Source organism: Rhincodon typus, chromosome 2, assembly GCF_021869965.1.
Source record: "Rhincodon typus isolate 14 chromosome 2, sRhiTyp1.1, whole genome shotgun sequence".
In the NCBI taxonomy this organism is placed as follows: domain Eukaryota; kingdom Metazoa; phylum Chordata; class Chondrichthyes; order Orectolobiformes; family Rhincodontidae; genus Rhincodon; species Rhincodon typus.
In genome coordinates this window covers 41625918-41638665 of record NC_063333.1, presented here as the reverse complement: position 1 = coordinate 41638665, position 12748 = coordinate 41625918, and the positions used below count along the sequence as shown (strand labels likewise).

At 41.4% G+C, this 12748-nt stretch overlaps 1 protein-coding gene across 1 annotated transcript in view; it reads left to right on the top strand.

Annotated features, from left to right (window-relative positions):
• The window catches only part of LOC109926748 (MAM and LDL-receptor class A domain-containing protein 1), a 357436-nt gene that overhangs the window by 152623 nt on the left and 192065 nt on the right, over positions 1-12748 (top strand). The window contains exon 25 of the mRNA XM_048606938.1: positions 12279-12570. Within this exon, the coding sequence (XP_048462895.1) occupies positions 12279-12570 (292 nt within the window). The remainder of the gene's footprint in view (positions 1-12278; positions 12571-12748) is intronic.

Genomic DNA, 12748 nt, shown 5'->3' with positions numbered 1-12748 from the left:
CATGGATTCATACCTTACAGACAATGTCCTGGACACTACCATCACCATCCGGCAGAGGTGACAGCACAGTGGTATACAGTCGGGACTGAGTTGCCTTGGGAGTTCTCAACACTGACTCCAGACTCCCTGACCTCTCAAAGCTTCAGATTAACTGGGCCAGGAAACCTCCAGCTGACTCCCACTTACCGTCCTCCCTCGAATGATGAGTCAGTACTCCTCCATATTGAACAACACTGGGAGGAAGCACTAAGGTTGGCTGGACACAAAATGTACTCTGGGTGGGGGATTTCAATGTCCACCACCAACAGTAACTCGGTAGCAGTACTACTGATCGAGCTGGTCGGGTCCTAAAGGACATAACTGCTAGACTGGGTGTGCGGCAGATGGTGAGGGAACCAACAAGAGGGAAAAACATACTTAACCTCATCTTGACTAATCTGGCAGCTGCAGATGTATCTGTCCATGACAGAATTCATAAGAGTGACTACCGCACAGTACTTGTGGAGACAAAGTCCCACCTTCACATTGAGAATAAACTCCATCATGTTGTGTGGCACTATCACCATTTCTGCTAAATGGGACAGACTTTGTACAGACCTATCAGTTCAAGACCGGGCATCCATGAGGCACTGTGGGCCATCAACAGTAGCAGAATTGTACTCCAGCACAATCTGCAACATCATGGCTTGTCATATCCCCCATTCAACCTGCACCAGCAAGGCAGGGAATCGCCCTGGTTCAATGGAGAATGCAGGAGGCCATGTCAAGAGCATCACTAGGCATAGCTAAAAATGAGATGTCAACCTGGTTAAGCTACCAAACAGGACTACTTGTGTGCCAAACAGTATAACCAGCAAATGATCGACAGAACTAAGTGATCCACTGGCCAATGGGTCAGATCTAAGCTCTGCAGTTCTGCCTCAGTTGTGAATTGTGATGAACAATTAAACAACTCACTTGAGGAGGCAGGTCCACAAATATTCCCATCCTCAATGACAGATGAGCCACAAACATAGTGACAAAGGATAAGGCTGAAGTATTCTCAGCAATCTTTAGCCAGAAGTGCCATTTTGGTGGATGATCCATTTTGGCCTCCTCCTGTGGTCCCCAACATCACAGATGTCAGTCTTCAGTCATTTCAATTCACTCCACTTGATATCAAGAAATGGTTGGAGGCATTGGATAGTGCAAAGGCTGTGGGCCCAGCAACATTCTGGTAATAGTACTGAAGACTTGTGCTCCAGAACTTCCGTTCCCCTAGCCAAGCTCTTCCAGTATAGTTACTACACTGGCATCTTCCCAACAATGTGGAAAATTGCCCAGATATGTCCTGTACACAAAAAACAGGACAAATCCAACCTGGCCAATTATCACCCTATCAGTCTAATCTTGATCATTGGTAAAGTGATGGAAGGTGTCATCAACAGTGCTATCAAACAGCACCTGCTCAGCAATGACCTGCTTAGTGATGCCCAGTTTGAGTTCCGCCAGGGCCACTCAGCTCCTGACCTCATTACAGCTTTGGTTGAGAGATAAAAGCTGAATTCCAGAGGTGAGGTGAGATTGACAACGCTTGATATCAAGGTTGTATTCAACCATGTGTGACATCAAGGAACCTTAGAGAAACTGGAATCAATGGTATCGGGGGCAAACTTTCCCCTTGTTGGAGTCATACCTGGCAATAGGAAGATGGTCATATTTGTTAGAGGTCAGCCATCTTAACTCCAGGACAGCTTTGCAGGAGATCCTCAGAATAGTGTCCTAGGTCTAACCATCTTCATCAATGACCTTCCCTCCATCATAAGGTCAGAAGTGAGGATGTTTATCAATGATTACAAAATGTTCACATACTGAAACAGTCTGTGTTCAAATACAACAAGATCTGGGCAATATCTAGACTTGGGCTGATAGGTGGCAATCTAACCACCTCCCCTTGACATTCAGTGGTGTTACTATCACTGAATACCCCACTGTCAACATGCTGGGGCTTACTATTGACAGGAAACTCAACTGGATTCACCACATAAACACAGTGGCTGCAAGACCAGGTCAGAGGCTAGAAATACTGCGGTGTTTAACTCACTTCCTGCCTCCCCAAATCTGTCCAACATCATCAAGTCATAAGTCAGGACTGTGATGGATAACCTCCTACTCGCCTGGATTGGTATAGCTCCAAAAACACTCAGGAAGCTTAATACCATCCAGGACAAAGCAGCCCACTTCAATAGTACCACATCTACAAGCACCCACTCCCTCCACCACCGATGCTCAGTAGCAGCAGTGTGTACTATGTGTAAGATGCACTGCAGAAATTCACCAAAGATCCTCAGACAGCACCTTCCAAACCCACAAACTCTTCCACCTAGAAGGACAAGGGCAGCAGATATATGGGAACATCACCACCTAGGTTTCCCCTCCAAGACATTCACCATCGTGACTTGGAAATATATTGCCGTTCCTTTACTGTTGCTGGGTTAAAATCCTAGAATTCCCTCCCTAAGAGCATTGTGGGTTAATCTGCAGCATGTGGACTACAGCAGTTCAAAAAGGCAGCTCACCACTGGCTTCTCAAGGGCAACTAGGCACAGGCAATAAATTCTAGCCCAACCAGTGACACCCATATCCCATGAGTGAATAAAACAAAGGCAAGAGCTTGGATGAATAATCCTCAATGTACTAGAAGAGATTCACAATCTATCACAGGCCACTAACCCATTAACTGTGAAACAGATCCTAGAGGAGTACAACAAAGTGTTTGCTGGGTTAGGATGTCTTCCGGGAGAATATGCTATCAAAGTAGATGACAGTAAAAAACACCCATTCAGCAGCTACCCAGGAAAGCTTCAGCTGCTCCCAAAGCCAGCATGGAAGACAGGTTAGAAGATCTGGCAAAGAGGAAAATAATCAGGAAAGTGAAAATTCCTACAGAATAGATTAGCAACTTGGTAGCAGTGAAATAATCTGGAGAGTGAAGAGAAATTAAAGCAACATATTGGGGAAACACAGCAGGTCCACATTCCAAAGAAGGAGTCATTTTGAACTTAAAATATTAACTCTGTTTCTCCGTACACCAATGTTTGCCAGATCTGCTACATTTTACTGGCAAATGTTTTTAGTTCCGATCTTTGGGATCTACCGTACTTTGCTTTTCCTAGGACAGTAACCTCAAAGAAATTCAAGGATTTACATATACATATTAATCAATTCAAACCTTCTAACTGATTAAAGATTTAACAGCATCTTCAGTTTGTTTAGTACATCCATTTAAATTGACTGTATGGCTCATTTATTACTTGTATGTTCCAGTGTGGGAGCTGCAGGGCAGGAAATGCATAGAAAATTGAGTTGTGTGTCATTCTTTTTCACTAAGCATTCCTCCAAGTGAGTATGCCCTCCCAGAGTGCTGAACGTTCTCTTATATTCTAGTGAATATTTGCTGCCATTTCTTACCCAATTGCAGAGTCTTGTTTTGTGAACAGACAAAAACCTGAAGAATATATTAAAAAATTGCTGCTTCTAGTATTTGCTACACTATTGTTTGTTATGCAGTGGACAGTGATACTTGTCATTAATCAAGTACAACCGACAAATGGACCAGCATGACTGGGCCAGACATTTGTTAATGCTTCAAAAAAATATAATGTGTAATACCTCTTCTTCAACTGATAGAGTAATCTTTTCCTAAAATGTTATGTATATTCAGATTTACAGTCAGACAGCTTCACCGCTTTCCAATAGACTGCAGACAGAGTGCACAAAGTCTTCATAACATATTTAATGTGAGACTTATAGTTTTTCTGGATCAAAGGTCTGTTTGTAGCATCAAATGTGCATGGTGAACTTGTTGTCAACAGTGCATTGCAGACATAACAAACGATAGCATTAACAGCATTTAATATGTTGTCCTGACAGTTTTGTGGCTTTGACCTTGATATTTAATCATTTTACTTAACAGCCAACAAGAAAGACATAAGGCATTTTTGAATTCCACGGAAACCCAATTGCACTTCTGATTGTCTGAAATCTAATGATTGTCTAAAAATAGAAAACAGAAAGTGGTGGAGAAATACAGCAGATTTTGCAACATCTTTGGAGAGAGAGACAGAGTTACTGTTTCCAATCCAAGATGACTCTTTGAAACTGAGCAGGGCTGGAAAATAATAGCTTTTCTATTATTGACATAGGAGGATGAGGAGCAAGTGGAACAAATGGTGAGCATGCCAAGTGCAAAGACAAAGGGCATGCTAATGGTTGTAAAAGTGTGTTATTGTATAATAGTTGCTAATGGTATGGTGTTAATAGAAGAAAATAGGCCAACTTTGCTAAGAGCAAACGCATGCAAACCAGACACCCACCCGTAAGTCAGCCTTTGCCTTTTAATTTGTGTTCCCTCATCATCTGTTGCAGTCGCTGTTCCTCCAGCTTCTTCCAATAGCTTTAAAAACAAAATCTTCCAGCCCCCTTCAGTTCTGAAGAAGTTGTATTAGATCTGAAATGTTAACTCTGTTTCTGTCCCCACAGATGTTATGTGATCTGTTGAGCTTTCCCAGCATTTCTATTATTTCAGATCTCGACCATCTGTAGCATTTTGTTCTTAATATAATACCTGCCTAATCTTTGTTGGGGAATGGGTGTAAGTTAGAATAACTCACACCTATTTGTATAAATACAAGAGTGAGGAATTAGTAGCACATATTTCCTTTCCCCACATGTTTTCCAAATCAGATCCCCTTGAGTCAATGATCATCGAAAAGCTCAGGAAATGTAATGAGCCCCCAAAAATCAAATAGAGAATAGAGAACATGAGAAATCATTTGATGCTATATTGTAAATGCATGATTAGAATTATTGATTGAAGGAGAGATGCTGTCAAAATCTAGGATTTTTGGTGGAGGAAAGAAATGGGAATAAAAAAAAGTGGAAGAAGGTACGTATGTAACTAAAGTTTAACTGAAGCAAGAATATTTACATGATTTTGTTGAGCCAATGGCCTATTTCCAGCATTTCCAGCCCTATTTAGACAAACCCACAGAATAGTAGCTCTGATCGGATTTTCTTCATTCAATTAGTACACAAATCTGGAGAAATAAATGGGTTTATAATGACCAGAGCACTAATGACTGTTAATTGATGACAAAACTGATAAGAAACGATCTTAGAATAGTCGAAGATGCAGTGTGTGAGATAAAAACGAATTAAGGAAACAGACATGTTGCTCGTGGCAAACATTACACGTATGAAAGTTGACCACTGGAATTGAAAATTACACCAATGGTTTTGCTTTCAATTGATTTTCCTTTCTGATATGATTTGCTTTCACCTTGTCATACTACTTTGATTGCTATTTAACAAAGCAAGACATTGGAATAATTTTCTTTGAGTGAAGCTGATCTCATCCCAACTTCCTTTAGAAACCATCCCATTTTAAAATCATTCCTACTCTAATATTTTGAGTTTTACACTTCATTCTAGAATCTGACTATTTCAACTCCTTGGCTAGTGAGATATGGGGATGATGAATGGAGATCAAACCATGCTGCTGGGGAGTATGATTTCTTTTGGTCCCCAGTGCATTAAAGAGCCTTGAAACAGATTTGCTGTCAACTTATAGACCTGAAGTGAAGCTGGGCCAACTCAGGAATGGCAGATTAAAAGGCCTATTTCCATTCTCATGTATTTAATACATGAGTTCAAAAGAATTTAAAAGGTATACCAACAAAATAATAAGATATATCTGTATTGAAACTTAAAAGAATCGTAGAGGTATACAGCACAGAAAGAGGTCCTTTGGCCCAACTCGTCCATGCTGGCCAGGTTCTCTAAACTGAACTAGTCCCATTTGCCCGCATTTGGCTCATATTCCTCTAAACCTTTCCTATCTATGTACTTGTCCAAATCATTTTAAATGTTATAATTGTACCTCTACCGCTTCCTGTGACAGTTCGTTCCATATACGCTCGACCCTCAGTGTGATAAAGTTACCCCACGGGTCCTTATCACATCTTTCCTCTCTCACCTTAAAGCCTCACCTTAAAATCTCTGCAGATATCTAAACTTTATAGTTACTCTACTTTTAAAATTCTTTCTGTCTCATGTAACTGGTGTAAAGCCTGATTCCTGTTAAGCTGTGGCCACCTTACACAAAATCCAAAAACTTACGAGAGATGGGGTCAGAATGAGCCTAAATGAGGTCAATTAAATGACCTGTAAATTAGCTTCTTCAGAGGAGCAGGACCAAGTAGGGCACATTCTGCTTCATCTGTGAGGGAGTAGAGAGAGCTGGGCCTGCAGGAGACACCTTTTACTTCAGGTAGAATGATTTGAAAATGGGATGGTTTCTAAAGGAAGTTGGGATGAGATCAGGTTCACCCAAAGAAAATTGTTCCAAATTTGTTCAATGAAATTGCAGGAAAGCTGCAAGTTCATTGGTTGGTGAGAAGCTGCTGTTAGAATCATTGAATCTCTCCAATGTGGAAGCAGTCCATTCAACCCATTGAATCCACACTGACCCTCTGAAGAGCATAGCATCCAGACCCACTGCCTCCACTCTATCCCTGTAACCCTGCATTTTCTGTGGCCAATCCTGCAAATCTTTGGACTATGGGAGGAGACCAGAGCACCCGGAGGAAACCCATGCAGACAAGGGGAGGATGTGCAAACTCCACACAGACAGTCACCTGAGGATGGAATCGAATCCAGGTCCCTGGTGCTGTGAGGCAGCAGTGCTAACCACTGTGCCACCGTGCCGCCCCTAGCCAGTGAGTTGGGGAGGAAATTTAAATAGCTTATAACTAGAAAAAAAATATCATTTATAACAATGAAGTAGCTACTTAGATTTTAGTAAGGAACACTCCCAAAAGGGAAGTAAAATTAAGTCAAATAAAAGAAAAGTAAAATAAAAGAATGAAGTTAACTATGAAAGGAATTAACAAAACTAAAGTCTGCAGATAGTGTCACTGGCTGCACAAGCGTCACTCTGGGTTTTGGAACTTGAGCAGTGGTTGGATTCTTTGTTATGAACTCACGAGTCAGGGATAGTTTGTGTAGGGCGGTGGCTGCGGATTAGAAGCATACAGGCAGAGGGTGATTGGTAACCATCAGACAGTGCCGAAGAACCAGGCAGGTTGGGCAGGAATGCCCTGAGTCTAGCTTGCTTGCTTATTGGTATTCCATCCTAACGCAGGTTCCTCAGTGGTGTGCAGCCAGAGCCAAGAATATGGCACCAAGTGCAACTCAGCTGACCAGAGGTAGATAAAGAAGAATGGTAGGGCAACAATGATAAGGGATTCCATAGTCAGGGGATCAGTCTGTAAACCTTCACTGCACTCCTTCCATAGCCAGAACATCCTTCCTCGGGTAAGTAGATCAAAACTGCACACAATATTCCGGATGTGGTCTCACTAAAACCTTGTGCAATTACTGCAAGACATCCCTGCTCTTATATTCAAAGCTTCTCACTTGTAAAGCCAACGTACCACTTGTTTTCTTCACTGCCTGCTGCACCTGTGCACTTACCTTTGGCCATTGCTGTACAGGGTCACCTAAGTCTTGTTGCATATTCCCTTCTCTCAATTTACAGCCATTCAGTTAATAATCTGCGCATCCCCCCACAACCACACCACCACCACCACCACCCCCCCCCCCCCCCCTCCCCACCACCTCCCCCCCCCTCCCCCCACCTCCCCCCCCCCCCCCCCCCCCACCCCGCCCCCGCCCCCAACCCCGGTTTTGGCACCAAAGTGGATAACTTTATATTTATCTACATTATACACCATCTGCCATGTGTTTGCCCATTCACTCAGCTTATCAAAATCATGCTGCAACATCTCTGCATCCTCCTCACAACTTACTCTCCCACCTAGCTTTGTGTCATCTGCAAATTTGGACATATTACATTTAGTCCCCTCCTCTAAATCATTGATATATAATGTGAATAGCCGGTGCAAGAAATTTGACTATTCCTACTTTCCTGAGAGGACATTCCCCTCAACATTACCCAACTTCCCTGTGTCTGCATGGGTTTCCTCTGAGTGCTCCTGTTTACTCCCACAGTCCAAAGACATGCAGGCTAGGTGGAATTGGCCATGCTAAATTGCCCGTAATGTTCAGAAATGTGCAAGGTAGGTAGATTAGCCATGAGAAATGCAATGTTACAAGGATAAGGTTGGCGGGTGTGTCTGAGTGGGTTGCTTGTCAAAGGGTCAGTGTGGACTCAATTGGCCGAATGGCCTGCTTCCACACTGTAGGGATTCTATGATTCTAACTTGTTTGATATTTTGAGGATGTCACTAACAAAATTAATAAAGGGACATCAATGAACATAGTGTAGTTGGATTTTCAGAAAGCTTTTGATAAATTGCCCACAGGAGGTTGGTCCTAGCACTGCTTCCTGCAGCATCCAATTCATTACTGTCTGCTATTTGGAAAGACACCCATTTTTTCCTACTCTTTGTTTCCTATCTGTCAACCAGTTTTCTGTCCATCTCAGTACACTGCCACTATTCCCATGCACTTTAATTTGACATGATAATCTCCCATGTGGAACTTTGTCAAAGGTGAAAGTCCCTTCTGAAAGTCCAAATAAACCATTGGTTCCCCTCATCAATTCCACTAGTTACATCTTAAAGAATTCCAGTAGATTTGTCAAGCATGATTTCCTTCCCATAAATCCATGCTATGTCTGTCTGAACCTACCACTGGTTTCCAAATGATCTGCTATTAAATCTTTTATAATGGATTCTAGCATTTTCCCCACTGTCGACGTCAATTTGACTGGACTGTAATTCCCAGTTTTTCTTTCTTTTACCTATGTTGTTTGTATGAAACATACCGCCACCATTGGCTGTTCAACCTCCCCTTTCAGAATGTCCTGTAGCTTTAACCTTAGCACCAGGGAGGCCACATCCAGGAGTCTCCACTGGGGTCACAGAAATGCTTGTCTCTTCTCCTTACAGCTGAATCCCCTATAACCACTACATTCCCACACTTTTTACTCCTCCCCTGTGCAGCAGAGCCGAGCACGGTGCAACAAATTCAGCTTTTGCTACTTTCCTGAGAGGATATTCCCCTCAGCAGTACCCAACTTACTCAAGTATTTGAGGATGTTACTAACAAAATTAATAAAGGGTATTGATAGAAATAGTATTGTTAGATTTTCAAAAGGCTTTTGATAAGTTTCCCACAGACAATTGGTTTGAAAAGTTAAATTAATGAGATGGGAGATAATCTCCTGGTATTAATTTAATGATTGTCTAACAGACAGAAACTGAGAGTAGGAGTAAATGGATCATTCTTGCATTGGCAGATTGTGACTATGTGATGATGCTATGGCTTTAAGAGGCTATTTTGCCCTTTTTTTAAGAGAGATTGAATGAGGGGTATGGAGCTGTCTGTGAGAAGATAAACAACTTGTGAGGCCTTGAGTTTTTTTTAAAAGTTGGAACAATGAAGGCAAACTGGCCAGGTGTGACTGGCTCTCAGAGACCAGGCTTTCTAGTTTTTTAATAGTGTTTAGGTTTGGCTTCAAGCAACTGATGTTGTGGGCTTGAAGAAGTAGAAGCTATCTTTTCGATCGCTTGTTTTCAGCTAGAAGTTGGGGTTTCTCTTTAATGCTGGCTTACCTGTGAAACAAATATATTTTTCTGAATTTTTCTTTTTGCCAAGGAGTGTGTTTATGCAATGTTACTACATTGAAACAGTTAGTTAGTAATAGTTATTGCATCTATTATTGTGTTAAGTTTACCAATAGAGTTAAGTTATTCGAAATTCCTCTTTCTTTATTTGTATGTTAGCTATAGTGTTTAAATAAATTGTGTTTCTCTTAACGTCGGTTAGTTTGACAGGTCAAATTGTATCTACAACATGGTACTTCACATTTGCCTTTAAAATAAGAAAATGTTAGGGTCTAGGCCATCTTCTTGAAATATTTTGAGGGAACCTGGTCTGGTTGGTCCATAACAACTAGAGAGGTACCTTTTAAGGTTCGAAGCGTTAGGCCCGAACCGTTCTCAATACTTATCAATGATTTGGAGGTCAGGGCCAAAAGTTACATTCCCAAAGTTGCAGATAATTCTAAACAAGCAGGAATACATGTTGTGAGGAGATGTAAACATTTTTAGAAGGATTTGGACAGGCTTAGTGATTGGGCAAGAACACAGCCGATAGAATATAATATGGAAAATGTGAAGACAGATGTGCAGAATATTTCCTAAATGGAGATGTGCAAAGGGACTTGGGTGTCTTAGTCAATAGGTGAAGGCTAACATGCAGGAGCAGCAAGCTATTTGGAAGACTAATCGCAAGTTAGTTTTATGGTAAGAGGATTTGAGTACAAGACTAATTGAAACAAGCCTTGTTTCAATTGCATAGGACCTTGGTTAGATTCTGGGTATAATTTCAAAGTTTGCAGATTACATGATAATTGGAAGTGGCATTAAACAATGAGTAAGCTGATAACTGACCTCAGGAGGACATAGCCAGACTGGTGTTATATGCTGAAACATGGCATATTTAATTCAACATTGAGAATTGTGAGGTTTATACATTTTGATGGGAAAATGAAGAGAGATGGTGCAACATAAATGGTACCATTATGAAGGAACACCTGGGGTTGTACCAACATAAATCATCAAAAGTGGAAGCTCAAGAACCAGAGGTGATATAGTGAAAAACAACAATAGTGAGTTGTTGTGATCTGGATTTCACTGCCACAAAAGTTTGTAACTTGCAAAAGGGAATCCAATGAAAACCTGAAGAAAAATGTCAGCAGGGTCATAAGAAATATAATAATATGTGAGTGTGTCTGTGTTCAGGGGGAATGTAGTGGGGGTGGGGGTTACTAATTGGTTAGCTCTTTCAAATAGGTGCAAAAGGCCAAGTAGACTCCCCCTTTCCTATAGCATTCTATGAATGTCATTAGTATTAATTGTTGTTATGATTATCTTTCTACAAATTAAGTGAGAAAACTAGATAATTATGTAAAGGATTATGTGATAGGATGTTGTGCAGGTAAGTATATTATTTAAAAATTGTGAGAGAATGGAAAAACATTTGACAACACCTATGAGAGTTAGTAATCTTGTCAGACTGGGTTTGCAAGACTATGGTGTACAGCAGAATTTAAGCCATTAGGTGCAAAGTCAACAGTTCCTCCCAATGTTTACTACATGTTATGTCTCAATTTACTCACCTATTATGGTCCAAACCATTATCTTCTGAAATAAATCAATCTCATCTACATTTTAATGAATTAAGACAAACTGTTTCTGCATTCTTCTGAGGGAATGTGTTCCACAGACTGACAACTGACTCACTGAAATATTGGATTTGAATCTTCCCTTCACCTGGGCCAGAATTGGGATCTTTCAGCCAGCCTCCAAGTTTCGAGATGACAGGGGTTTATTTTAAGTGATGGGCTGTGGCAGGCTGGGTGTGGTGGAGGTGGAGGGTGTTGGGTTTTGGTAACAGTGGTGGTGAGGGTGGCTGTTAATGCTCCAGGCAGGCCTTGAGGCCTTCCTCATCTCCTTGGGTTGTATGGCAGCCACAGACCATTCTGTAAAAAAATCACCCCAGTCTCATAGCTCAAAGTGTTCTCTTGGCTTAAAAGGCACTTTTAAATTTACATTATAAAATGTCGAAGGGAGGGATGCAATAATCTTGAAATACCCAACCCCTCAGTTGCCCTCCACCATAGCCTACAGCTCCTATCAAGCTGGAAGACCATTGATTACTTCTTCAGTTTCGAGAGCCCTTTTTACCATTTTTATTCAGACAGCAAGCCCACCCTCTAGCCTTTGTTAGCCTTCCAGGTAAAATCACAAAGAGTGGCTGTTTCTCACAGAATGCAAGTTTCTGTTTCTATTTCAGCCTGACGCAGGCATTCAGAAGCTCACAGAGAAATTTCTGCATATTGTCTCTGCACCTAAGTTTTCAACTTGCCTTTTACCTCCCCTATCACTGCTCCAGGCATAAGCTGTATAGCTGGCTTGATGTTTTCGGACAACTATTGCAGAACAGAATTTGTGTTGTGGTTAACAATACTTCTGTAGAATTGTGGGCAAATTATCCAATATTTAACGTATGAGTTCCAAAGAAGAGACAAAACATTAATGCTGGTTTTCTCTCCACAGATTCTGCCAGAACTGCTGAGTCTCTCTCACCCTTTCCTGTATCAAATCCTTACTGTCTGTCCCAGCTCAAAGTTATAGTAATCACTGAAAATCTGAAACTCATTACTCGCAAAGCTCTCTGGTTGACAATGCTTTTGATTTCTCTTTCAGATTATTTTCTACTACTACATGGGGGGAGAGATTTTTGGATCGTTAACAGTTTACCTAGTGACTCTATCCCATAATCAAACATTACTGTTCAATTTGACTGGGGACCAAGGCCATTACTGGCAGCAAGCAGAAATCAGACTTAGCGCTGACGAGGACTTTGAGATCATGTTAGAAGGATGGGTCAGAAAAGGGTCAAAAGGAGTCATAGCACTTGATGACATCACTTTCACAAAGGAGTGCATCAGTTCTTCATTTGCATTTCATCCAGAACCAACTCGGCCTCCTCCAACAGGTATGTAGTAGCCAACTAATTAAACCATGTAACCAGATTTCCACAGTTTTTTAGTAGGAACTGCAGATGCTGGAGAATCTGAGATAACAAGGTGTAGAGCTGGATGAACACAGCAGGCCAAGCAGCATCAGAGGAGCAGGAAGGCTGACATTTCAGGCCGAGACCCTTCTTCAGAAAT